General features: G+C 37.7%; 1 protein-coding gene across 1 annotated transcript in view; it reads left to right on the top strand.

The window, feature by feature from the left end:
• LOC101599339 (cytochrome P450 7B1) overlaps window positions 1-25,511 on the top strand; it is a 179,361-nt gene extending 153,850 nt beyond the window's left edge. The window contains exons 3-6 of the mRNA XM_045143410.1: window positions 630-1,220; window positions 1,699-1,905; window positions 15,295-15,470; window positions 24,075-25,511. Of these exons, the coding sequence (XP_044999345.1) occupies window positions 630-1,220; window positions 1,699-1,905; window positions 15,295-15,470; window positions 24,075-24,362 (1,262 nt within the window). The 3' untranslated portion in view covers window positions 24,363-25,511. The remainder of the gene's footprint in view (window positions 1-629; window positions 1,221-1,698; window positions 1,906-15,294; window positions 15,471-24,074) is intronic.
• The last annotated feature ends 2,144 nt before the right edge of the window (window positions 25,512-27,655 follow it).

Genomic DNA, 27,655 nt, shown 5'->3' with positions numbered 1-27,655 from the left:
GAATCTCAATAAATGTTGAATGAATACATGGATGGATGGATGGATGGATGGATGGATGGATGGATGGATGGATGGATGGATGAATTCTAGTGTGGAATTTTTTTGTCAGACACGTCAGTATGTGAGTTAGATTCTAACCTGGGGAGGCAATGTCATTGACTTTAGTTAAAATGATTTCATCTGAACAAAGCAAAGGTGACTTCAAGTACAAAATTACTTGTTATCAAGTGTAAATAATCAGTAACAGAATAGCATCTTCTTGGTTCATTTTTGTTTATTTTAATGAGAAGTACTTGCACCAAAATATGTTAAGAATATTTACAGGATATTTAAAATGTTTCTTTCATTAAGCTAAAATAAAAATTGGAGATAAATTATAATGCAAATGGTCATTTAGAACTTTAGGAAATTTAACTGCAAGCCTCTAGTGATTTTCACACTACCTTCCATGATTCAAATAAAAATATGTCTTTGAATGAGGTGAATTTTATTAAAAGTTGTAAAATAAAACTATTAACTTCTTACTGTCTTTCTAACTGATATAATTTTTTTCAAACAAATTGGGAATTTTTGTCTTACTATCAAATAAACTATGTTCTTGTTTTTTTTTTTTGTTTGTTTGTTTTTAGGAAAGTACATAACATTTATTCTGGACCCTTTCCAGTACCAGTTAGTGAATAAAAACCACAAACAATTAAGCTTTCGTCAGTTTGGTAATAAAGTATCAGCCAAAGCCTTCTCCACCAAGAAACTGTTAGAAAATGATGATCTTGACGAAGACATTCATTCTGCCTATGCACTTTTACAAGGCAAATATTTGGATGTTCTCTTGGAAAACATGCTACAACATGTAAAACAAATGTTTGAGTCCCAATTACTAAAAACTACAAATTGGAGCACCACAGGCATCATGCAGTTCTGTAGCTCACTAGTCTTTGAGATCACATTTACAACCATATATGGACAAATTCCTTCTGATGACAGGAAAAATATTATCAATGAACTAAGAGATGACTTTTTAAAGTTTGATGACAAGTTCCTATACTTGGTATCTGACATACCCATTCAGCTTCTAGGAAATGTCAAGTCTTTGCAGAGGAAAATTATAAGATGCTTGACCTCAGAAAAATTAGATCAACTGCAAGGATGGTCAGAAATTGTTCAGAAGAGGCAAGATATCCTGGAGAAATATTATACACGTGAGGACTTTGAAATAGGAGGTAAGAAACTTCTGAATGATTACTTGCCTAAAATAAAATAATTTACAGTAGACCTTTGAAATAAAAAGACAAAAATGGCGACCTTGAAATTTTTTATGCTCTTTCTAATTGGCTAATGATGAAATGTTTTACTCTGAAACAACCCTCTGTGATAATTGATTTTTTTTTTTTTTTTTTTTTTTTTTTTTGCTGAGGAGGTAAAACAAGATACTTAATGATGATAATGAGAAAGAGTATAACTAAGCGGCATTTACTCTTCTTATCTCATCCCCCACCTTTCTGCCCCCCCCCACATACATATTACATTTTAAACTATTCTCATTAAGCAGAAAATTAGACTTCAGAAGCCTATTGGTTCTCATTAGCATGCACTGATCCTTGGCTGGGTCTGTGTCCTAACATCTTTTAATTAGCACACTGCAAATCTAATCAGTGTAATAAACGCTATTAATCTTCCTTTTCACTTATTTTCTCCCAGCACATCATTTGGGCTTACTCTGGGCCTCTATGGCAAACACTATTCCAGCTATGTTCTGGGCAATGTATTATCTTCTCCGGCACCCAGAAGCCATGGAGGCACTGCATGACGAAATTGACCGTTTGCTGCAGTCAACAGGTCAAAAGAAAGGGTCTGGATTTTCCATCCACCTCACCAGAGAACAATTGAACAGCCTGGTCTGCCTAGGTAATTTATTTTTATCTGTTATGAAGAAAAGTAGGTACCTCTCTGCAAACTCAGTTTATCAGTCATAGCTGTTTACCAAGAGGTGGAGGACACAGCTGCTTAATTGACATAATAACACCCATTTACATCAATTATAAATTATGTAGTTTATAGCTGTAGATACTCTCATTGCATGTAAACATTAAGGCCTAGGTAATTAACTATGCAAGGTATGCAAAAGGCTAGACCAAAGCTTTGCAATTATTTTGGGGGGGGGAGTTTATGCCTGTTAAGTCATTTGATTCTGAGCATCTGCTGACCTGCTCATGCTTCCCAAACACTGCTGTACTGTCTAGACAAGAAAAGTCAGTGGGGATTGAAAATAACAGTATTTCAGAGAGAATCATTTATTCCATCTTAAAATGAGGTCCATATTTCCAGGCACAGGTAGAATGTTTTATACAGTTTGGATGTGTGATTCTGAACATGTACTAGAAATCTCTTCCAATATAAATCAGTGGCTTAAATACTGTCAAATAAAATTGAGGAAAGAAAAGAATAGAATGGAGCAAGGGAGAGAGGGGGAGAATAAAGAAGGAAGTCAGGGGAGTATAGAGGAACAGAAGTAAGGAGAATAAAAAAATAGCTACAAACTACTTCATGTAAAATATTGGTATTTTGTAAAAGATTCACTGACTTATGAAATAAAAGTGATCCTATTTCAATTATGTTTGTAAGACAAGCTGATTTTTTTCCCTCGTTTTGTCATAGGCCTATAGATTGACATAATATCTTTTTTGCATGTGTGTGTATGTGTGCTGCATATATGTTCCCTTATATCATAGTACATACATGTACACATGCATTTGTGTACCAGAGGTTGACAAGTGTGTTCCTAAGTAGGTTTACACTTTATTTACTCAGGCAAAATCTCATGCTTGAACCCAGAATTCTATGATTTGGTGATTCTAGCTTGATCTAGGATTCCCCTATCTCTGCCTTAACACTCACACAGCATTTGTATGGGTGCTGGGGATTGAAACTTCTGTCCTTGGGGTTTGTGCAACAAGTAAGTGCTTTACTGACTCAGTCATCTCTCCAGCCCCTAACTTGAGCTGTTAATCAAGCAACCTTATTTCCTTTCCACAGTTCTGAGCAGGCTGTGTTGCCTTTGAGAAATGCATGATATCGCTGTGCCATGAACTTATCCTCCCAAAGTTATACTCCATATAAATTCTCTCTGTGTTCATGTTTCATCCTGTAGTGTTCTTTAGGACAGAACTCTACATCCCTTTGGACAAATGCTGGAGTGTTTATACATCTCTGTGCAAAAGTTTTTTGGCAGTGAGGCCAATATTTCAGCTTATGTTGGCCTAAAGATTTTAACTTTAAAATACATTCCAGGCTCTTTGATGTGGTTTCTGGGTGAGGGGGGGAATCCTCACAGTCTTGGTGGTAGTTAAGAGAAATGTCACAGGTATTCTACAGGTTGTTCCTACTCGCCATCCTAGAACTCCTCAAGGGCAACAGCAGAAATTGTGTCTGATACTAGCAATTATGAAAATCTCATCACGCTGAGTTTGCCATATTTATTGTGTATTACCTAAGGAATTTTATACTTGAATGGAGAACTAGAATAACCCTAGCATTATTAAAAGCACTAATATTCTTCTGCCTTTCTTTGTAGTAGATACACTAAATTTATATTAAATATGAGTAATTGCCTACACTTGACTGTATAATACTAGCTGGGGATAGAATTTAGTTTCTGTGGTGATCTAGGTTGTATTTTCCATGTATTCAGGTAGTTTCCTAATGCCTATACCTCCCTTGTGCTGAGAGTATAGGTGTGTATCACCATGTCTAGCTTACATAAAATTTAAAAGACCCTGTAATTAAAGAATATACTAAAGGAACTAAATTTCTACATAAACCTAAAAAGAGACAAAAGAATCTATGTTAACAATACTCTTCCAGTTCCTCAAGACAGGTTGGCATCATGACACTGAACACAAATATAACAACGTACCAAATTGCTTAAAATAAATGGAAGTGCCACAACAGTAGCTGTGGGGCCAAATCTCAATAGTAGTTTGCTTTTATCATAATTTTAAAAATACTTGTATTTATTTATTTGCAAGGAGAGAGAGAGGGGGAATGAGAATGTGTGTGCCAGTGTCTTGGCCACTGCAAGTGAACTCCAGACACATGTGCCATTTTGTGTATCTGGTTTTACATGGGTACTGCAGAATTGAACCCAGGTTATTAGACTCTTCAGGCAAGTGCCTTAACCCCTAAGCCATCTATCCATCCACCGTCCTAATGTTTTATGTGTAATATGAAAACAAATAATACTAAAACAATTTCTAGAGTTGGAATGTAGATCCATTTAAATCCATAGCTAAACTTAAACACTTTAATGCTTGGGACCCTCGTAACCTCACAGCTGTCCTATCAACAGCCAATGCGAACACCAAAATTCCTAAGAGTTGAGACCCGCCTGTACAATGGCATTACCTTTAGCAACCAGCCAGGTTCACTGTGGCCTGGGTCACCAGCAGAGGCCAGTGATGTTTATTGCAAGGACTGAAAATGAAGGAATTAATGGTCATTTGGGGAAAAAATATGTATGGTTTTTCTTTCATGATATAAGACTGGAGTGACACTTGCTGAATCAGTCACATGCCAGATAACCACTGCATTTAGTTGTATTTCAATCATGAATTTCCCTGTATCAAAAGAGCATAAATTGTATGAGAAAGGCAAGCATCACAAAACTAAATATTTACAGGATGACACATGATATGAGTGCATGTGCTTACCCTCTTTTGTGTTCTTTAGGAAACACAAAAGGTGTTTTGAATACAATATCTTTTCTAATATATATATTTAATTTTTATCATTGTAAGAAAAAATATTGCAATAATGAAATGCATGCTGCATATTTATAAGGATATTAATAGTAGTACGGCAAAGGAGATTCCTGATTTTTTGTTTGTTTGTTTGTTTGCTAGTTTGTTTTTGGTTTTTCGAGGTAGGGTCTCACTCTAGTCCAGGCTGGCCTGGAATTAACTATATAGTCTCAGGGTGGCCTTGAATTCACAGTGATCGTCCTACCACTGCCTCCCAAGTGCTGAGATTAAAGGCATGTGCCACCACACCCAGTTGAAATTCCTTTTGTATATTGTCATACTTTGTACAAAAGCAGTGTTGAGAACAGAAACTAGGATGCCATAGGCTGTTGAAGTAATTCAAAATAATCATTGCATTAAAGTAGGATAGATTTGTGTTTCTCCCAATGCTCTTGATAATCTCTCTTCAAACCCATGCTCACATTTTAGACAAAGAAAGCACAATATTATAATTTACATATATATGTTTCATTATTTATCATGACCTTACTAAATTCATTTATCTAGTAATGCTTATATTTCTACCAAGAAATTAATAAATTAGTAAATATAATGAAGTTCAGATAACTTACTAGGAAGCAAAAGTCTCAATGGGAAAAGATGCTAGTTGGATGGAAGTTTAAGATACTCTGCCAGAAAAATAAGAATCTTTGAGGTTTTTCAAAATGAAAAATCTAAAGTAGAGGTGGGATATAGAGAGACAGGTTTATAGGGCAATAACAAAAACAAAAATAAGGTGATCCAAAGAGAGGCACGTAGGAAAAGAATAGCACAAGAGAGAAAAGCTGTCACTGTTGAAATTTTGGTAAGTTGATAGCAAATTATCATATTGGATACTACTTACAACTTACATGAAGAAGCATGTTGATATATCATATATAACAAGACATACTGATTTAATAGCACACAGAGAAGACTCAATAAATATTATTTATTTTTGTCTCCAAAGTGATATCTAACCTCCATGACATCCCTATAAACTTTATATTGTTTTCTTCCATTTTCTATTATTTCTGACACAAGCTGGCATCAATCAAAGCTATCTTGTGCAGCACCCAAAAGAAGAGATCAAGCATACCTCCATTAACAACAGAAGACAAAATTAGTTGTAACTAATAAGATGTTTATGTAAATTGCATTTTCCTAATTTTGTTCAATGACATATTCTGAAATTGAGCAAAATTATAAGCACAGTGAGAAATTCTGAAATAAGGAAGATGTTGTGAAACAAGATTTAAAATATGACACATTTAAAAATTTTTATTATTTAGTTATTTGACAGAGAAGGACGGGGAGAAAGGCAGAGAGAAAAAATGGGTGTGCCAGGGCCTCCAGCTACTGCAAACAAACTCCAGGGCATGCGCCCCCTGTGCATCGGGCTAACGTGGGTTCTGGGAAACTGAACCTAGGAATTCGGCTTTCTAGGCAAGCACTTTAACAGCTAAGTCATCTCTCCAGCCCATGACACATATTTTAACGGGAATAATCATAAATTATGACAACTCTACCATTATGAAATTACAGTGATTCTTCATCAAATTTTTATTAAAGAATTTTAAGTCTGTTTCTTGGGAGCAGTTAAAATAGGTGGGGATTGAGTGTTAGAAAAGTATCAGTTGTTAAAATAAAGATCCTATCATTGCTAATAATAGTAAATAATGAATAATTAAACAGTCTCTGTTTTCTATTTACAACTTAAATATGTCAAAGTAATATTATAACTCATCCCAATGTGATCTAAACCAAGATACTCCAAGAGACTATGGTTGCTACTACATTTTGTCATCATTTTTATTGAAGAGAAAATTCTTGGGAAAGTTAAACAAAAAAAGAGGCAAAACTTCATTTAGGTCTTCTGACCATAACTACATCTTACTCCTAGATCCTATCTGATATTTCCTGATTTGGAAACAGAATGTGCTCAGAAGGGAACTGTTATGAAAATTAAAGTAAGAAATTATGTTATTTGGGGCTACAAAGTAACTGTAAATTACTAGGATAGGAAATGTGTCTTAGCATCTTTTCTAATAGCCCCCATTGTGAAGAAAGAGTTCTTTACATCTCAGTTCTATAAAGCCAGTCACCATATGCAATTAGACAAGACTTACAAAGGTGGACCAAAGCAGGATACTGACTGAGGTTTTAACTGCAGAATAAGATGTTAGAGAGGATAATATTTTGGGATTTGTTGGCTTGTTGTTCTAACAGTGCTGGGATTGATCCTGTGTTAGGCAGGTACTCTACCACTGATCTATTTTACCATCCCAATAATATTAACCACTATTATTTCACCATGTGCCAACCATTGTGTTACATGCTTCATGTATCACAGCTCATTTAATACTCGGGCATTATCACTTTCATTTGCTCATTGAGTAACAAAGAACACAAAGATTAGTTAGTCAAACCAAATCTTACAGCTAAATATGGACTTGATGTCAGGTCTTCCTGGATTTAATGCCTGATGATAATGACTGTCACCTGAGGCAAATTGTTCTAAGATGGGACAGGCATCTTGACTGCTAATTTTTGCAAGACATGTCTCAGTAGCTCTCTAATGCTGCCAGGCATGAGGGTAAGGCTAGGGCTAGAAGTTCACATTAGGCTCTCATAGGTAATTCTTAAAACAAAAAGTAAAGTTTTCACTTTAAAGTATCTTTGGGCTTATCAAAAAGTCACAAAAAGATTAGAGATAGTTCCAATATACTCTCCCACACAAATTTATTTATTATTAGCATCATACATTTGTATGATAGGTTTCCCACAATTATTAATAATTTACACAATGATCAGTGAATAGTGAGTATTATTTTGGGAAAAGATCATTCAATATTATTTATAATATTTGAAAAACCCGATGTTGAAATAATTAGGACAACTGTGATGTAAACCAAAATCTTTTCATGAGGAAAGAGAGGAGTTATTACTGAGGATTGAACTCAAAGCCTTGCACATGAGCCATGCTCTTAACCCTATGGGAGAAACATCTAACTGGAGATGTATACATATGAAGCAGGCAGCGTATAAGATAAAACTTAAAACATTTTGGAGATCCATCAGCTTTCCATTGTAGGACAAAGTTGAGAGGGGTTTAAAATAGCACTGCATTGATAGAAACAGAAGGTGCTCAGAAAGAGACTGTTATGAAACTTAAAGTAGCAAATTAGGGTATATAGGGTTAAAAAGATATGGCAAGTTACTAGGAAATGTGTCTAAGGAGAAATAGGACTAAAGCAAAGACTCTCAACCTTGGTTGCTTACTAGAATCATCCAGGGAACATATAAAACACCCCTCCTTGGTCCTGTCCCTGGAGATCTTGATTTTATTGTTCTGGAGCGAAAGCTGATTGCTTCAAAAGCTCCCCAGGTGATTCTAATGAGTAAGCAAGGCTCCACATCCCTAATTTAAATGCTTTGATTAATGTTAGACATTGTGCTAAGTGCTTTATGTATCTCAGCTTACTTATCATGTATTATTATTTTCATCTGATAATTCTGCACCAAGATCCACAAAAATTAGGTAACCAATGCAAATCACATTCATCCATCAGATTAAGATGAATGATTATTTGTGGTAAACAATTCCAGGTGATGCTAATGGACAAAGATAGCTGGTAACTTTTGGGATACCAGAAAACTTAGAACAAGGGAGAAATTTCAAAACTCTATTCTTCTTCTGTTTCCACAAAAGAAGCATCAGTTGAAGTGTGGCATGTAGGATGCTATTGCAGTCAGGTTCGCATTGCTGGCAGAAAACACCTGACCGAGAGCAGATTGCAGGAAAAAAAAAAAAAAAGGTTTATGTTGGCTTAAAAGCTCAAGGGTAAGCTCTGTGATGGCAGGGGAAAATGACAGCATGACCAGAGGGTGAACATCACCTCCTGGCCAACATCAGATGGAAAACATCAGCAGGAGGGTATGACAAACATTGGCAAGGGGAAACTGACTATAATACACATAAGATCACCCCCGACAATACACTGCCTGTAGAAGGCATTAATTCCCAAATCTCCATCAGCTGGGGACCTAGAATTCAGAACAACTAAGTTTATGGGGGACACTGGAATCAAACCACCACATTCCGCCCTTGGCCCCCATAAACTGATAATCATCATGATGCAAAATGCAAAGCATTCAGTTCAGCTTTAAAAGTCCCCATAGTCTGAGATCTTTCAACTGAGCCATAATACCAAAAAATAAAAACCCTCAAAAAAAGAAAAACATAATGGCACAGAATAAACATCCACACTGCAAAAGATGTTCATAGACTTAGCAAAGAAATATTCAACCAATACAAGATTTAAAACAACCAGGGCAAACATCAAACTCTGTAACTCCAAGTCCAACAACTCTAGCCAGTGACAAGTCTCATAGTGAAAAGTCTGATAATTCTAACCAGCAAAAATTCTCTGGAGTTCCAATTCTGCCCCTCCAGCTAGGCTACTCACAGTCCCGGAAAACTTCATGTGGGGCTGGCAGCTCTCCTTTGCAGCCATCTCTTGGTCCCAGCATCTCCACTGGGTCTCCTCTGCAACCCATCATTCATCAGGTCTCTATGCAGGCATCCAGCAAACTTGCTTCATATGACCAATAGCCATTTATAAAACACAAGACTGTGTTGCAAATTCAATGACCCTCCTTCCTGCATTTGTTATAGTCAACAATACTAGGTGGGATGCCAATTTGTTAAGCCCCTGGAGGAGGGGGGGGAGATAAAACAGACTTTGAAGAACAGGACACTTCAGCCTCGGGGGCCCCTTCAAAAGACTGCATTCTTTCTTTTGTTCCAATGCAGGTCAGCTGGCCCAATCACAATGGTTGTAATCACGCATACAATTGCAGATGAACAGGCAGCAGTTTCAGCCCAAAGATTTCTTTCTCTTTTTTTGTTCTATATCCCCTCTGTTCACACCAATCCATTTTTATGCATTGCAACCTTGCACAAGTTCTCAGGACACTGGCATAACAGCAAGCTTGTCACACAAACTGCTTCTAGCCCAGTCCAGGCAAAGCTCTTTCTCACCATCACAAGCTAAACCTCACAGTCCATAGTTCATATTGCATTCAGGTCTTTCAACTCTGACCATCAAGCTGTACTTATAGCACTGCAAGGCAACTGTTAGGCCAAGGTTTTAAATCCTCCCACATTCCTGTTGAAAATAAGTTCCAAAAGGCCAAAGCCACACAGTCAGGTGTCCAGTAGCAAATGTCCCCATACTCTGTGCCAACTTTACTATTGTAGTCAGGTTCCCATTGCTGGCAGAAAACACCTGACCAAGAGCAGCTTGTGGGGAAAAAAAGGTTTATTTTGGCTTTCGGACCTGAGGGGAAGCTCCATGATGGTAGGGGAAAATGATAGTATGACCAAAAGGTGGATATCACCTCCTAGCCAACATCAGATGGACAACATCCTCAGAAGTATCTGCCAAACACTGGCAAAGGGAAACTGGCTATAACACCCATAAGCCTGTCCCCAACAATACACTGACTCCAGGAAGTATTAATTCCCAAATCTCCATCATCTGGGAACCACAGGTGCAGAAACAAGAGAGGGCTTCTCCATTTTTTCCAGCCAAAATATTACACCCAGTTTTGTCATTTTAAGAGGTACATTGACTGAGTTTATTCATCATGTCCACAAACTGAATACCTGAATATGTAGTATCTCTGACACATAATAAGAAAATTCTCCTCAAGTGATTATAGATGATATAGGCCAGAATACAGCTCAGTGGTAGAATACTTGTGTAGCTAAACTAGACTTCAGAACACAGTTGTTAGAATTATACAATCAAAAACTGCAGTATCAATCAAACATGGGAGCATGAACCTATAATTCTAGCACTTGGGAGGTGAAAGCAGGAAGATCATGTGTTCAAGAGCTGCTTTGGATTGCATAGCAAGACCCTATCTTAAAAAAAATGCATTAATCAGAGGGTGTAGCTCAATAATACAGTGCTGACTTGGCATCTTGTATGTGGAAGGCTTTGAGTCCAATGCCTGGCATACAAAACAATTACTTTAATATTAACAGATTCATGCAAACTCACTCAAAGTTCCTATTTTCACAATATCTTTGGACTATGGATGTAGCTCAGAGGTAGAGCACTTGCCTAGCATGTCCAAGTCCCTGAATTTCAGACCCACTACCTCAACACATAGTGAGGGAAGAAATTATACAATATCAAAGTGCTAAGAGATAAATTTCAAGAGGGCTAGCTACCAATAACTGATAAATTCGTGAAGTAATGCACATGTAAATTAGTCTGAGCCATTGCACAATGACTACACATTACAAAATATGTTGAACACTATACATGTTGCAATTTTTATTTGCCAATTTAAGAAAAATGGGCTCTAAAGTACCATTACAGGAGACTTCTTGTTTGTGTGTGTCCTCTTCTTTTCAATTCTTTTCAATCCCTAGATTGTCATGTGGGCACAGGTCACACTCACATGTGGTGTTCCATTGTCCCAACAACAGTGATGACCAGCCTTTGAGCAGGGCAAGACTTTAACAAATACTTATTGAATGTTTAAATGTTGGATTTACATTTTATATATTTAGCATCAACCTAAGCCTGTTTCTGCAATGCAGTGTGAAGGTAGGCATTTGTACCAATTCAGATTTATTTTTAACTTTATTCAAATATATGAATTGTTGAGCCAAAAAATTTGTGCTTCTTTTTGCTTCAAATTATATATTAATTATCAAAATTTCTTATTTACTTTCTCATCTGTCTGGAAAAGTTAGATAAAGACACACAAGGACACACACACACACACAAGTATTGTGAGCTGTACTCCATTTTATCACACCTCCTGGAGCACGTGATCTTCATGTCCATGCCTCTCCCTTCTTTCTCATTCATCTTCTCTTTAAGAACATCCATGTATTCAACTGCTGTGACATGGTGAGACCTGGCAGTTCATCTCACTCCTGCCATTGCCACCTTACACTGATCACCATGGCCAATCACATGGCATGCCAGCCTGCACCACTCATTAGGATGACCCAAATTAACAACATGGCCATGTCACAGTACATTCATTCCACATATGCAAACCTGGCCCAGGTATGATGCAGAAACCAGGATGTGCTTGCTCTTGTGTGCGTCGTGCCACATTATTGATTGTCATGATCTGCGTTAGCACTTTAAATCTGTAAATGAGGATCATCTGTGAATTATTCCAGACAGACTGACGGTAAAAGACAGTATAAATTTTGTGCCAGCTTTCTTCTAGTGACAGTGCAAAGCATTTTAGCTCAAGACAGTCCCCAGTTCTTTATTTAGAAGGAACTCTGAATCAGAACCTTTTCATACCCTGAAAAGAGAATTGTGTTTTACTTAAGCCAGGTAAAGAATGTCATGCTTGGAATTGTAAACTTATTGTGAACATTGTGTTTTTTAGTTGTCTTATGAGCCCTTGTCAGTAAAACTCAATTCTTCCTAAAGCACCGGCAGCCTTATCTTAACCACAACTACCATTGTTGGCACCTTGCAGTGCCTGAAAATTCTATCCCCCAAATATTTGCATGCTTCATAGCCATTTTTCTACAATACAATCTAATAATTAGAGGGTCCCATTACCTGCTAAATACTAGCATAAATTAACAATCCATTATGCACAATAAGTTTTATAAAACATTTACAGATAGATATCATGTTTAATTAAAATTAACTTGCATATGAAAGCCAAGTGCACTAATGATTCACAATGACCTTTTATTACCTGCAACTTCTTGTTTTGGCTGGATGATTGACAGCTTGCTGTTTGGCTACCATGTTGAATTTCAGCTGACAAGACTTTTCATTTTAACTCAATTTGCCCGCCTATCACAAGCTGGTGGCAGGCCAGACCCAAGTCACCCAGCTTTGCCTCAGCAGCTTGCTCTAGTTCTCATTAGTACGCATTTATTCAGTGGAAATTGGAAGACAAATGCTTGAAGGCATGTGAACTAAGTATAGCAAATTAGGTTTAAAGACTGAATATTTATAAGTATGTAGAAAGTTGTTTTTTTTTTTTTTAATTCTAGAGTGAATTGAGAACTGAGTGCTAGCTTTGGTATAAAAGAAATGAAGATAGAAGGGGGAAGATTCTAAGAATAACAATACTATAAGCTTTTTCTTTCCATTTTGGAAAGATGTAAAATCTCTCTGACAACACCTTATCAAATAAAAACCTGGCTTCTCTTTCACGGAATGCTTGCACAATGAAGTTTAGCACCTCGCGTGTGAGAAGGGGGAAAAATGAGGGTCATGTTCATTTGTTGCTTGGTTATCCCTTGGTATGTTTTAAATTGCCTTGTTTGTTCGGCACTAGCACAGAAACAGATGTTGCTCTACCGTGCAAGATAATTTACGGTACCTCCTGGTGTCGCATGGACGTCCTCCCAGGGCCCAGCTGGTCTGTCAGCGGCACTGGCTGGTGTCTGTTCAACTATGACAACTACAAGGAGAAGCTGCAATTTTTTTTTTTTATTGTGCCATTGTCATTCCTCTCAACATATAGTTCTGCCCACACTCGTGGTGGGGCTGGTGGAAAAGCTGCTGGCTTTTATGTCTGCATGTTGCACTGCAGAGCCCCATAAGCTAGACTCTCCACTGTTGATAATAACGCAACTCATTACTTTTGTCGTCTAATGATTATCGGCATGATCGCTCAGAGCGAGAGCCAACCTCGTCTTGCACACATAACTGGTACTGGAAGGTAAAGCAGATTTGTCACTTACGATCTGACTGCTGGGCCACACTTTGAGCTCCATTATTGTGATTAACTTCTTCATAAGATATGCTTGCCCAATTGTCATTTGTGATACTGCAGTGGGCACAAGCTGCCATTCTTCCCAAGAGCACACCAATGTGATCATGTTATTCGGCCTGTTAAATGCTTGCTCTGTCACAGAAGCCACCCCACCATTATTTTGCTTTTGTGTTTCTTCTTCCCACACCCCTACTGGACTTGGGTGAACAGCATTGCTGCATATGTCAGCTACCATTTCACACCACAACTAAGATGATGCTGTGTTATTGTTGGTCCAATAGGGCCAGCAGCAGTACAACGGAAGCCGGCCCTTGCTTTTCACCATAGAAATGTTGGTTGTTGGTTGCCAGCTGAAATCCATCGTGTCAGGTGCCTTGTGGCTATCCGCAGTAGAGTCCATGTTCCAAAACCAAAGTTCTTTTCTGGCCTCATCACCAGCAAAACGATTTGACTCTGCCTGATTATAATAACGAAGGCAGTCCAAGAGAATATGCACAGCCTCACTGTACGTCACATTGAATCACCACACTGCCCACACAGAGCTGACCGCAGCCTCATTTCTTTAGACAAATGCATGCTTAAGGAAAAACCTCCTGGGAGAAGGCACCCACTGCTACTTCCTGTCCCTATACAAGCTGGGCAGAGATTCAAGTTTTACTAAAATAATATTTATTTTTATGCTTTACTGAATGCAACCCCCCTACTGATAGGTCTGCTTGTACACTAACAATTTGGAACTCAGTGTATCAGAGCTTTGCTGACCAGCAAGAAACCAGGCTTTGTGAGTATATATGTGTGTGTGGATTGCAAATTGGGAGTCATAAACACAATCATTTGTTACCATATGAAGGGGAAAAACTCCATTTGAGCTCTTCTCACGTTGCTGATTAGAAAGAATCAAGCTTTATATTCTGGGACCCATTCACGCTGGTGGAAACATAGTCAGTTTTGATTATGAAACGAGAGATGCAGACCTAGACAGGAGCTGCACGCTGATATGCATGCTATCAGAATGATTTATGCAAATTATGCATATTATTCCCAAAGGAATTCCTCCTCAAACTGCCAGGATAAATTGCCGGAAATTAGCCATAAAATCTGTCGTGCTAGGAGCAAAAGGTGAAGGCCACTGGGAAAGCAAGGACATTCTGCTTTTAGAATCTTCCAGTATATGATGGTGGCTGTTGTCCTCCCTGGGTTCTGAGGAAAATAGCGTTTTCTTCTGAATCCTATGAAAGTATTTTTCCTTTGAAAAATTTCCAGTAAATGCTGACTCAGATTTTATTTATGGCTGGCATAAAAGTAAGTGTTAAACTGTCTCAGTGAGCACTACTACAATTGCTTTACTATTGACTGCCTAAGTGCTTATTAAGTAGTTAGGCTTGACTTTAATATGACCACTGGTCAAAGACCTACCAGTGGTATACGTATGTGGGATATAGTTGTACTATCCAACATTTGTGGCCTCAACAGTCTTGCAGACCATTCTTTCTTTTAACCTCTGCCCAAACACAGCATGGCCACCTCCTACCTAGAAAATTTCCCCAAGTTGTGTTTGGGCAAGGCCACCATGCTGCTCACATCAGCATACGCAACCACCATTGGTGCTCAATGGCTATGATGAAGAAATGGTTTCTTTATCCATTAAGGCTACTGGTAATGAGCTTTAGTGGCCATTGAGAGCACTTTTCAGAAGCACTCATTTCAGTAAGATATTGTTTATCTCCTGCAGAAAGCTTCATCCTCGAGGTTTTTCGACTGTGCTCATATTCGAGCACAATTCGTTTAGTTGAAGAGGACTTGACTCTCAATTCAGAGACCAACAACTACTGTCTGCGAAAGGGAGACTTGGTAGCCATCTTCCCTCCAGTCATCCACAATGACCCTGAAGTCTTTGAAGCTCCGGAGGTAAATAAGCATCAGTGCAGGCATTGCTTCTTCCTCATGCAAGCTCATTCCTATCTGTGATCTCTCATTCTCGTGCCGTCTTGTTCAAGAAGGGATTGGAGGCAGTTGATGACTTCTGTTTTACCCTCTAATGAGAATGTCAAATGGGAAGACTCCTCTATATGTAAATATTACCGAGGGATCTGTTTTTGAAAGGTTATGTGTTTTATAAATTGGAATACAGAGAAGGCTCAGTGTTATTTGCTTCAAATGAAATGGTCGTTTTACCATGGTCACCATTACCTGCAGGTACCATATCAAAAGTTCTTGATGCAGAATTACTGGAAACCATGGAGGGCTAACTTCTGATCAGTAGCATAGAAAATAAATAATGACAATTATTTTGCTAAGCATTTCCAAAGTGCAGTTGACTCTCCCAAAGTCAAATACCATCACTGCTATAGTTAAACCCGACTAGTAGTTAAGCCCTTTTAGCTAGAGGTATGTGCCCCTGCTTGATCAATTAGTGTGGCATTATGAACTAGAGATTGTAAAGCTGCTGCTCACGGGTGAAGCTCTGAGGGTAATTGTGTCATCTCCTTGTATTTTTTTCTGAAGCTGGAGTTAATGAATATCAAAGACTGGAAATTAATCCACCCTAGTTCATCCCTTAATACCACTTCCGAGCATCACCACCTGCATGCAAATTGAGTGCAGCAATAGTCTGCTTGTGCTTCTCATGAAGTAACGTTGCTCTCAGACTTGTACTATAGACCATGCCATTTTTTCAAAGAAACTTCTGTGTTCTCATTCAATGCTTCATACCTGGACAACTTTTAAAGCTGGTTATTTAGATGTTTTGCTGAATCATATTACTAAAATTTCATAATCAACAAGAGAACAGACTTTAAGTAATGTAATTTGTGTGTCTCGAAACAGAAATGTTTTATTATGGGGAAAGTACATACATTTTCCCTGGGCTTCAGAAGGAAAAGCATTATATGAATGACAAGAGTTACTAGGTAATAGAGTACTACTGAGGAAGTAAGTATGCTCTAGAAACAAGCTTCATCACCATATTTGTACATATCAAAACAATCCCAGTTACTAGTGGCTATTCAATAAAGAAAGGAATTTAAGTTAATGAAAATATTATTAAATGTGAAAATTGTTTTGTTTCTCTCTGTAATTTTCACTGAAATTATACTTGCTGCTTTCTTTGTGATTATTCCACTAGTTACTAAATTTACCACACTTGTATAACTAAATTAACATTATAGTTATCATCAAATACTCAACAAATGTTTATCAGATTGTCATCATCTTTATGGTACCCTGGAATCTTTCCAGTTTTTACTCCCTCTACCTTCATGATAAAAAAAAAAATCTTTGATTGACAAATTTTTAAGAATTTAAAACCAAAATTTAAATATGTAGCTATTTATCTGAGTGTGATGATGTACACCTGTATTCCCATCGTTTGAGAAGCTGGTATAGGAAGATAGCAAGTTCAAGGCTAGCCTGGACTGTGTAACACAACCCTATGTCAGAAAGAGGAGAGAGACGAGGAGGGAAGGAGAAAGAGAGAAATTTCAATTTGTGTTTCTGGTGGAATACTAAATGAAAACACCTAAACTTTACATAAAAAAATTGACCAAGCATTAACTTGAGTTGTTGAATACTGTGTTTACTAGGTTTAACATTAGCCAATTAGACCTGACGCATGGTAAAAATAGCTATTTTTTCCCATGTTATTATTTATTGAAATTAGTTTGGAAATGCTTGTACTTTTCAGTACAGAATACACACACACACACATATACATAAAATTTTGACACTTTTATATGATTTATCCAGGTCTTAACATTCATTCTATTACCATTTACTAAACACTACACCCAGGTGGACATGAATTTCTTCAGTACTTGACTCAAGATAGCACTAAGTAAGTAGATATAAACTTACATAACAGATGCCCATGCCAAACCCCATGTACTAACCGTCTGGAAAATCATGTCACTCACTCCCTGTCACTGAGATAACTGGCTCATGAGTTTACCAGATATTCATACTCCTCATTATAGCCTTTTATTGAAAAGACTAGGACTTAGATGGAGAAAACAGGCAATAGTTTTAGGGGCAAAAATATGAACTGCCTAACTCCAATATAGGTTTATCTGCTCCTAGAGGACTTACAGGAAGCTAAGGAGCCTTTGTAAAACATAGGCTCTCCCATCCTAGTGAGTTATAGTTTCAAAATGTCTGAACCCCAAAGACTCTGGAATATCACATTCCAAAGTAGGCTGTGGCCTTCCTTCAAACTTACACAGCTCGGTCACCTGCACCATTCTGTTCCTGGCATCTCTCTCCTTGCCCATCCAGGAAGTTCTAAACTGCACAGGAATCATCTTTATCATCTCTGCTTTGATAATGTGCAGTTCCACCTCATTCCAGAGAAATGGCCATTGTTCCTGCATCATCTGTTCATTTCTTTGTTATGGTGGAAAGAACTAAGGTGAAAAGAAATATGAGATGTCATGTATATAGCACCACATAATAATAATTCCAAAATTTATAAATAGTTTGGGAAAATCATATTGATTCTCTTTTAAGAACTTGGAACTTTTGGGTGAAGTGTTGAATTTTTAATATTTGGCAAAACAGTGCTTAAAACAATATGGGAAATACATAATATGTTATGAGATCTAATTTGTCCTCTAAATTACCACCATGCAACTTCTGTATTTAAGGATTATTCTTTTCTGAGCATTGGGTACTGGTTACCATGTCTTACATGTGGATGGCTTGTACCTATGTAGGAGAACATACTGGCAAATGAAACTGACACTGAGAATCAAAGCAAAGGAAGCACCCTGTCTTGACTCTGTCTCTCTCTTTGGATGTATAGTTGCTATCTTCCAAACTTCATATCATCTCTTAATTGATATATAGGAGGGAGGTAGATTTTTAATTTTTTCTAAGTTCTTCAATAATTTTGCAACTCGTTATCACCCACATATCATGTAACTGGTCATCAGGTAATCAGAAATAAATGGTGGTGACTTCTTTTTGGACAAAAATCTCCAGAACTGGAGCCATAGAAAGATCAACCCCGTGGGTTTGGTTTTCCAGGTATAGATGTACTCAGGAACAGAAAGAGACCTGGTGACACTATTGGGCTACGGGGGAATAAACATGCCCTTTAAGATGACAGTGTCTCACATCCGTATGCAGCCTCCCAGGCAGACACAGGATGACATGATGTCAGAATTCCAGAGCCTCCAAAGTACTCTGTAGAAGTTCTACTTTAAGGGGTGTGCTAGACTTATGCAGTTCTTCCTTCTTAGAATTGTAGGCATAAAAGAATGCTAAATTAATTTGAAGGCCCATGAGAGAGAATCCTAAATCACTACAGGATTTCAGTGTTAATACTGTTCTCATGATCATCACTCTTCATAGAGTAGACCAATTTTCATGAATGAGAAAATACTACATACATATTTTTTCTGTAACTCCAGCATGAATAGGAATTGTGTGCTCAGTAGATATTAAGAAAGAAAACATTATTGAGTTCCTACTTTCCCCAAAAGCACTTTGATGGCCATAACGGCTGTAGCAGTTACCTTCTCATTGCTGGAACAAAACACTCAACCAGAAGCAGGTAGTGGAAGGGTAGGGTTTATTTTCAGCTTACTGTTTCAAGAGGAAGTTTCATCTAGACAGGGAGTAAGTGGCAGGAAGCAACATTTTCTTTCATACCTGGGTAGAAATAGTCTTAAGTACTGGACTGGGAACTGGGTTAACAAACCACAAGGTCCACCACTGGTAACACACTTCCAACAAGGCTTAACCTCCCAAATTGCCACCATCTGGGGATTGAATAGCATGCTTAGTCATAAACACATGGGATTATGAGGGACATTTCCCTTTGAAACTACCACAATAGGTCACACAGGAAAAAAAAAAAAAAATCCATTGCCCTTCAGAGTCTTGAATATAGGGAACTGGCTTATCACATGCCATTTTCTCATAGCCAAATGCTTCACATAGAGTTTCTTCCATGTCATCAACTTGTCACTTCATGCCTACCATACTGAAACCACCAGGGTCCTGGTTGGTCAGAGCTTTGAAAAGCTTTGATTATAACTTTTTTCAGATTCCATAGTATAACCACTACTATCCTGGGTGAATTGCATACTACCAACATGAAGGCTGTGGACATACAGTTGACTAGAGTCATGCATTAGCTTTCAGCTGGTTCTAGCTGACAACTCTCACCAGATATGAACACAAGTCATGGAGATAAAGAAGGACTATATTTTATCATGTCCTCTGAGCACTATAAACCGGGGGCAGCAATGCTGCCCCTTAATCATCCCTTCCAAATACTAACAGGTGTTTATTTATTGCTAGGAAATCACATCTTTTGTCTAATTTATATCCCTACTCCCCCATCATGAACTCAGTAGATAAAAGACATGAACCTATCATGTATCACCAACTTCAGAAGGACCATTTTGATATCCTTATTTAACACCAATGCTTCACATACAGGAAGTGTTCAAAAAAATCTGTTGAGCTAACCTAAACATAGTATTTGGAAAACACAAATGTTGAAGTTATGCAGTATTCTTCTGTTATATGTACAAAGAATTATTCTCTGTTCAGAAAATTATATCTTCTATCTAGTCTTCATGTCAAGTGCTTTGACAATAGACCAGTCCTACTGTTTGTGAACTCTGAATATTCAACTGCTTTTCATTCTTTGCATGGTTATTTTCATATACAATATCTGTTTTCTTCAAGAATTAGAATGTTGCTTTTAAAGAACACTTTACTATCATATATTTGCTCATTAAATCAACACACATATATAGAATCTCTACTCTAGTAGTGGTGTTGTGCTGAAGGCTTTGAAAATGCAGAAATAGGTAAATAACACATGGGACAAGCTCCAGCCCCTTGGGGGTTTCCTTACTTTGCTATTCCTATGGGCTCAGTCTTCAGCCTGGTGGCAGAATAGCTGCAACAGTCCCAGACATCACACAGACACATGATGAGGTCCAGGGGAGGAAGGATAACCAACCATTTCTTTTTTTTTTCTTTCTTTCTTTCTTTACAAGAAAAAAAAAGATGACTCTGAGGTTCCCCACAGAATTTTCCCATGTTTTATTGGCCAGTGTGATTCACACATCCTACTTAAAGTCCATCTTAGGAGGGGAACATGATACCAGGTGCGATCTAAACAAACCTGTCAGAACAATTAAAGGAGGAATGCAAAATTTAACCTTATGCATTCCATTATGATTCCTTCACTATCACCAACTTCACCTACTCTTTTGGCATGTAAAGCATTGAGCATATTTTGTCCCCTGCAGAGGATTTAAGCCAGCATGATGAATTCTGAGCTAGGGGGATCCAAACAAATGAGTGTGGCTTCATCTTGCTGACCCCTTTGTTTTAGCTCATTGTAATCCCACAACTCTCAGGTAAAATTAGAAGATGCCTTTACTTTTGAGTTAAAACTGAACCAATTCTCTAGCAGCCTCTTCCTAACACTAACCTGCTCAGGCTTCACCACCATGTGCAGCAGTGAAACAGGCTCAAAACTATATTCATGTCCCCGTGGTGGTGGTCATGGAACAGAAGATACTTAGCTTTATGAAAGAAACCATAAAATAGACATGTGTAAGATATTTATTCCAAAGAAACTAGGGGGAATCACATTAATGACTAAGAAGAAGTTTTAGAGAATTGCCTCTTAGAAGGAAACCCATTGTTTTTTCAAAAGGAGAACCTGGAAAGCCATGATAGTTTGGGACTTATTCATTATCAGGGCACTTATGAAGTGCTAACCCATGATAAGTTTACTTTTATATATTTTATGGCTTAAACACCTGAGCAATAGTGAGATGTTTTCTAGAATATTGTTTCATAGCAAAGTTTACCTAAATGGACTTGGTCTCTCCACGGAGCTATCAGGGAGAGCACGAGTCTCCTGCAGTTGGCTGCAGGAAGGAGAAGTCATCAGCACCAAAGGCAGACAGGCAGGCCCAGAAATTGAAGCATTTCCTCACCACATAGTTCTATATAGTACCTCTATGTCTAGCAACAGCATGTGTCCCCTATTTTATCACAGGAAGGAACAGGTACTTTTAGTTTAGCACTACTAAGGCCAAGTAGGGTACATCCCAGAACAGTAGTAAAATACATTGAAGTATTCAAAGTATTACTTGTCAGGGAATAAAGAAAACTGTAAAAAAAAAAAAAAAAAGCTAATTTTTTTGCATTATAAGCATAAAAATATAATTGCACTGACTTGCAAGCTTGAGGGGAATGGGAACTAGTCAAAGTTTGTTTTTTTTTTTAAATTTTTAAGCTCAAATATTTATTAAACTTAGTAGTCAAAGGTAAAGCTCAGGTAAGCTCAATACTATTAGGGAAAATGATACACTACATTTGCAACCCTGGCACCAAATGAGATAAATACATCATTTTGATGGATTCATGATCTTACCATGCTATAGAGTTTCACCACAGCCTGAATAGTGTTGAGTCTGACTTGCTTCCTTACATTTTCTTCATGTGGTTCAGATCAAAGTTGTCTGTTGATCAGGCCAAATGCTAATGAGCTCCAACTACAGGAGATAGTTGGTCATTTTCATGCAAGCCATGGGCATTAATTTAATCAATGGTTTAATTCACCATGGGCTAAAACAAGGTTTCTCAGTCCCCTATAAGAATCTTTGACAGCATGGCAAAATTAAACTTCTCAGGCCAACTACCCTAGATAAACCAGTCCCCTGATTTTGTATAGCAGTTAACAACTTATTTGTGAAAATATGCAAAAATGCCTGATATCCTGGTATTAACCAAAACAGAGTTCATTATGATAGTAATGGCACAGGAGAAATTGACCTCAATGTCAAAAAAGAAAATTGATTTTGTGGCTAAGATTTTTCTCTAGTGTTTTGTCTGAATCTTATTATAACATTTTTATGAGTAGGGCAAAGAAGATTTATTGAGAAAAGTATGGGAAAGCCTCAGTGTCAGCTGCTTGGGGGTCTACTGGCATCCAAAGAATAGAAAGAAAGGTAAAAGTTGGAACTTAGAAAAACAGAGCAACTCCACAGGGCTGAAGCAACTTCAGTGTATGTGTGGTGTTGGAGGGGGAGTGCTTCCTCACCCATCTTCTCCTTAAGGAGATTACTATTTTTCCCACCTCTTCTGAATGTCTGCAGGTGAGGGTTGATCTCTTGATCCAGTGACTTACAAGCTCCATCTAGAACCAGAGGTCTTTGTTTCTCTGGTTGGAAGTGGCTTTTTCATATCTAATGTGACCAAGTTAACAGAATGTGAGGTCCACTTTTTAATGACCAAGCCTGATGTCTATCAACTTTGTACAACACAAGGAAAAATAATAAGTAACTGTGTATCAGCCCAGGTTCTTATAGGAATATAATAAGAGAATGAATATGTATTATAAAGAGGATTTATTGGATTGGCTTACAGGATATGGGCCGTCTACAGGCCAGATGGTCTGCACTTAGTAGCTGCTCAATGAGGCTGGATGCTTCAGCAGGCCCAATCTGCTGCTAGAGTATTCCTAAATTTTTGCTGGTCTTCAATCCATGTTAGAAGGCTTAAAAAGCTGGATTCCGATGTCTGTGAAGAGCATCCAGGCCAAAGGTCTATTTCATATCTATTCAATCCAAACATAACCACTGGATCCTAAACTCATGGTGCTCACCTGTCAGCAGCTGGCTTACAAGGGATATGTAAGCTGTACATTACAGCTTCTAAGATTCATTGTTTCCTGGTGATAACAACAGTACTACAGGAATCTGTTCTAGACAAAACTGGCATATTAAGGACCCGTATGTCAAGATCCACATTAGCAAACCAAAAGGAAGATACTGCCTGTCTCATTAGAAAGCTCGGTATAGGTGCTATGGTTTGAGTATGATGTGTCTTCTCCAAAACTCATGTAGAAATTGCCTTGTTGTTGCTTCTGGAGAGTTAGGGACTTTAAGAGGTGATTATGCCTTTCTCATGCAAGTTCTCAGTTTCTTAGAACTTGGATGACTATCATAATGTGGGTTATTTATTATGAATTAAAGCCACCCCTTAGATTTTACTTCTTGCAAATGAATGCATGTGCTCTTAGGCTTTCTATCATGATATGCAGTTCATGATATACAGTAGCACAAGGCTCACCAGCAGCAGCAGGCTCTTGGACTTTTCAGACTCCAGAATCATAAGCCAAAATAACTCTTTTTCTTTCATAAATTACCCAGCCTCAAGTATTCAGTGAGAGCACCAAAGACCAACAAAACAATATAAGAGAAGGTTGAACAAGGAAGAGAAGTGGTACAGATGTTTAGATTTCACTTGGATATAGACAAGTGATCTCCATGTAACATTTGTGATTTTTAAAGTTTATGTAAACTTGACTATGACAAGTTTAACTTCCTGGTCATTGCAGATGAAAAGCAGCCTTGTAAAACAGGCAGAGAGAGCCAGCAAACTTTGGGATCTACACCAGGGTTGCTGACTTTCATTATTTCACAATAATTACAGGGGAAGAACAGAAAATAACTTTGAAACTGTCTTTTGTCTCTACAGGAATTTAGATTTGATCGTTTCATGGAAGACGGTAAGAAGAAAACCAACTTTTACAAAAGTGGAAAGAAGCTGAAGTTTTACATAATGCCATTTGGATTTGGGACCAGCAAATGTCCAGGCCGATATCTGGCAGTTGTTGAAATAAAACTACTACTGGTCGTATTTTTAACTTATTTTGATTTAGAACTACTTGACAAGAAGCCTGTGAGACGAGGCCAAAGCCGCTTGTTGTTTGGTGTTCAGTATCCAGATTCTAATGTTTTATTTAGGTACAAGGCAAAAGCATAGAGAAGCTGAAAGGAAGGAAAAGAACTCTGTCCAAATGAACCTCAATGCCCTAAGCTCTTCTGTTTGTTTCTATTTCCTGCAAGTATAGATCTTATTTCATTTGTTTGTTGTTTTAAAAAGTCCCAACTTAAATTTGACCTGAGATCAGTCCAGTTTCTGCTTGGTCACTAACCCTATCATAAAGTAAAGTAGGATAAAGTAAAATAGGGTGGTGTCATAAAAATGGACATTGCAATCACCATTATAAGTTTAGCTCTTCTTAAGTTTGTGCTATTGTGATTCTTATCAGTTGTGTGCATGCAGCATTTTTTAAAGTTACCTGAACCCTTTTCCAATTTGTAAAAGTACATTTTATGTAGTACTGAGAAATCATGCTAGAAATGGACACAGTCTAACAAATTCCAAATTCTTGGTGAAGGAAATTAAATTCCTATGAGTTAAGCTATATGAAAATGTTCCCTTCGAGTACAAGATCAGGACTTCCTATATTGCCAGGGTGTGCTTGCATTAAATGAGTTTTGCAATAGATAAAATGCTTCCACTTCACTTCAATATTTAGTCATCCATAAAATTCCTTATTACTTTGCATACCATGACTCAACACAAGAGAATCTCTTGTTATCTAAAAGTTCTCTGTTCAAGTTAGACACTGATAAGATTTAGAGTGTAGGAAAACACAACCCCTATTGTATTTTCTACAGTTGCCCTAGACATTAGTATAAGGTTGATTACAGGTGGAAATGTTGAGCTCATTACAGCATTTACAGTAGTGATTGGCTTTAGGATAAATCAGAAGTGTGTTCCAATGCTGCAGCAAACCCTTCTCTAGATATTGCCATCTGTATCAACTGAGAAAAAAGACAGCAATATCTGTTCTTGTCTTCCTACATTTTGACTTCTAGTTTATTTGCATTATTATGAAGTGTACATTTACATATAACACAAGGCAGTCTTGTGTCAGTGACTCAATGATTTCTAATATCAATTTACAAGTAATAGATATTCCACATGAATGATGACTTTGGCAGACAGCTTCAGGTTCACTGAGATGAACTTTCAGACCAAGCACAGTTATGGAGGAAGGGACTTATTGAAGCTTGCAGATCCAGGGGAAGTTCCATCGTGGCAGAAGAAGCTGGCCTGCTCTTACCAGACCAAACAGAGAAAAAGACACAAACCAAAAGCCACACCACTCAGCACACTTCAGGAACTCCAGATAGGCACATTTTGCATATCTTTAGATTGGACTCTCAAGCCCACCACCATACCTTAGGGATGGACTCTAAGATCCACCCAGTAGCATTGCCTCTAGCCAGGGTGGCTGCAGATCCAAAGTACAAGCTAATAAAACACTGAATATATATATTCAAACTATCACAATGGCTAAATGTAAACTGAGAAGGCAGGTAACTAAATGCAGTTCATTCATGCTGCATTTATTGGACATGATAATGGTCTGGGAAATTGCTATTGATATTATAAAACAAATTGATTTTTTAAATAGCGTTATGATACTTAGGAGGTAAAGAAGATATTGTAGCACTTCTTTTTCCTTCCTGAAGTATCAGCTCTGTATGCTCTTCTGTGATGATCTAGAGGCATGAATTCTCTGTTTGCTTGGTTGAGGATGACTTTATTCTCATCATCATTCTTTGTTTAATTTGCAAAATGACAAGTTATAATTATGTAAAGGTATGAAGTACAAAGTGATGTTATGACTTAAGAGTAGGATGTAGAGTAATAAAACCACCAAATAACATACCTGTCAACATACCTTTAACATCAGGTACTCAAATTTTTGTTGTAAGAGCATTTGAAATATACTCTCAGCAATTTTTAAACTTCATAATTCAGTTATTAAATATATCCACTCTGCTGTTCAATAGAATCCCCTTGCCCCAAAGAAAGAAAAATAATTTCTTTTAGATGAGTTCTTGTACCTTTTGACCATTACCTCTGATCTGCCTCTAGCCTTTGTAAACACCACTTTACTTTGTGTTTCTGTGAACGTGATTATTTTAAATTCACATACGAGTGAGAGTGTATGGTATTAGTCTATTTGTGCCTAGTTTTGTTTTACTTTCCATAAGTCCATTTATGTTGTTACAAATGACACAGTCTTCATTATGCCTGAAGAATATTCTGTCATGTGTATATAGCACATTGTTTTTTATCCTAATTCCTACTTCTAACCATTCTCACACACGTAGTTCATGATAGCGGTCATTCTCCCAACACACAATGGACATGCCTTCATTTCCCTCCTCCAGCTCCATCTGACCCTCTTGACTTAAAGCAAAGAGGCAGCCTCCAACTTGTCAGCTTTCAAATTTCCCATTTCAGGATGGCATTTTCTAGTTCAATAATTTTCTTTTGTTCATTACATTTTAAAAATAATATCTTTTTTAAAGTATTTTTTACATTTATTTTTATCTATTTATTAGAGACAGAGAAAGAGAGAGGATAGATATGCCAGGGCCTATAGCCACTGCAGACAAACTCCAGGTGCATGTACCACCATGTGCCTCTGGCTTATGTGGGACCTGGAGAATCAAACCTGGGTCCTTAGACTTTGCAGGCAAGTACCTTAACCACTAAGCCATCTCTCCAGCCCTTAAATATCTTGTTCCCTCAACATGCATTCACCATTATTTTTATTCTTTTAATTATATTAAACAAGCATGGCTTCCATTTTCATATATTTCCAACTCACCTGTGTTTGATGTGTCATAATCTGTAGTCTCTTTTTTTCCCACCTCTCCCTCCTATAGTATGTTTAATTCTCTTTCAACTTGAACTTTTAATGGTTATTAAGCCATCCTCACTAAACAGAGTCCATGGTCCTTGGATTTTTTCTCTGGAAAATGTTTGCCACCTGACCTTCACCTTCAGTCTTTCAAAGAGAACTTGCTCTTGTCTGGCAATCACTGATACTATCAAACTCAGGTTACTGAAAATTTAGTTTGAGGGCCACTACCAAGGTGTTAAAAATTCTAGCTCAAAATCAGGTAGAATGAAATCCTATGATTAGGACTAGACGGAGGGACACTTGTGTTTTGTTTCGCCCAGATGCTAAGCTGAGACCAGGAAGCAGACCCACAATCTGCATCTTTGGGGCAATGTTTCTTTCTAATCTACCTACAAATCATGTTGGCTTTGAAGATTGGTGTTTTTGTGCAGGGATATTGGACTTCTCATCACCCCCTACACACACACACACTTTGGGTTCTAGACATTATTTCCAGAAAACATAGTCAATTCATTTTGTACTAGGGCATCTAGTTTGCCGTGTT

The sequence above is a fragment of the Jaculus jaculus genome, chromosome 2 (assembly GCF_020740685.1).
Source record: "Jaculus jaculus isolate mJacJac1 chromosome 2, mJacJac1.mat.Y.cur, whole genome shotgun sequence".
In the NCBI taxonomy this organism is placed as follows: Eukaryota; Metazoa; Chordata; class Mammalia; order Rodentia; family Dipodidae; genus Jaculus; species Jaculus jaculus.
Note: the sequence above shows the minus strand (reverse complement) of the source record. Positions and strands in the feature narration are given on the sequence as shown.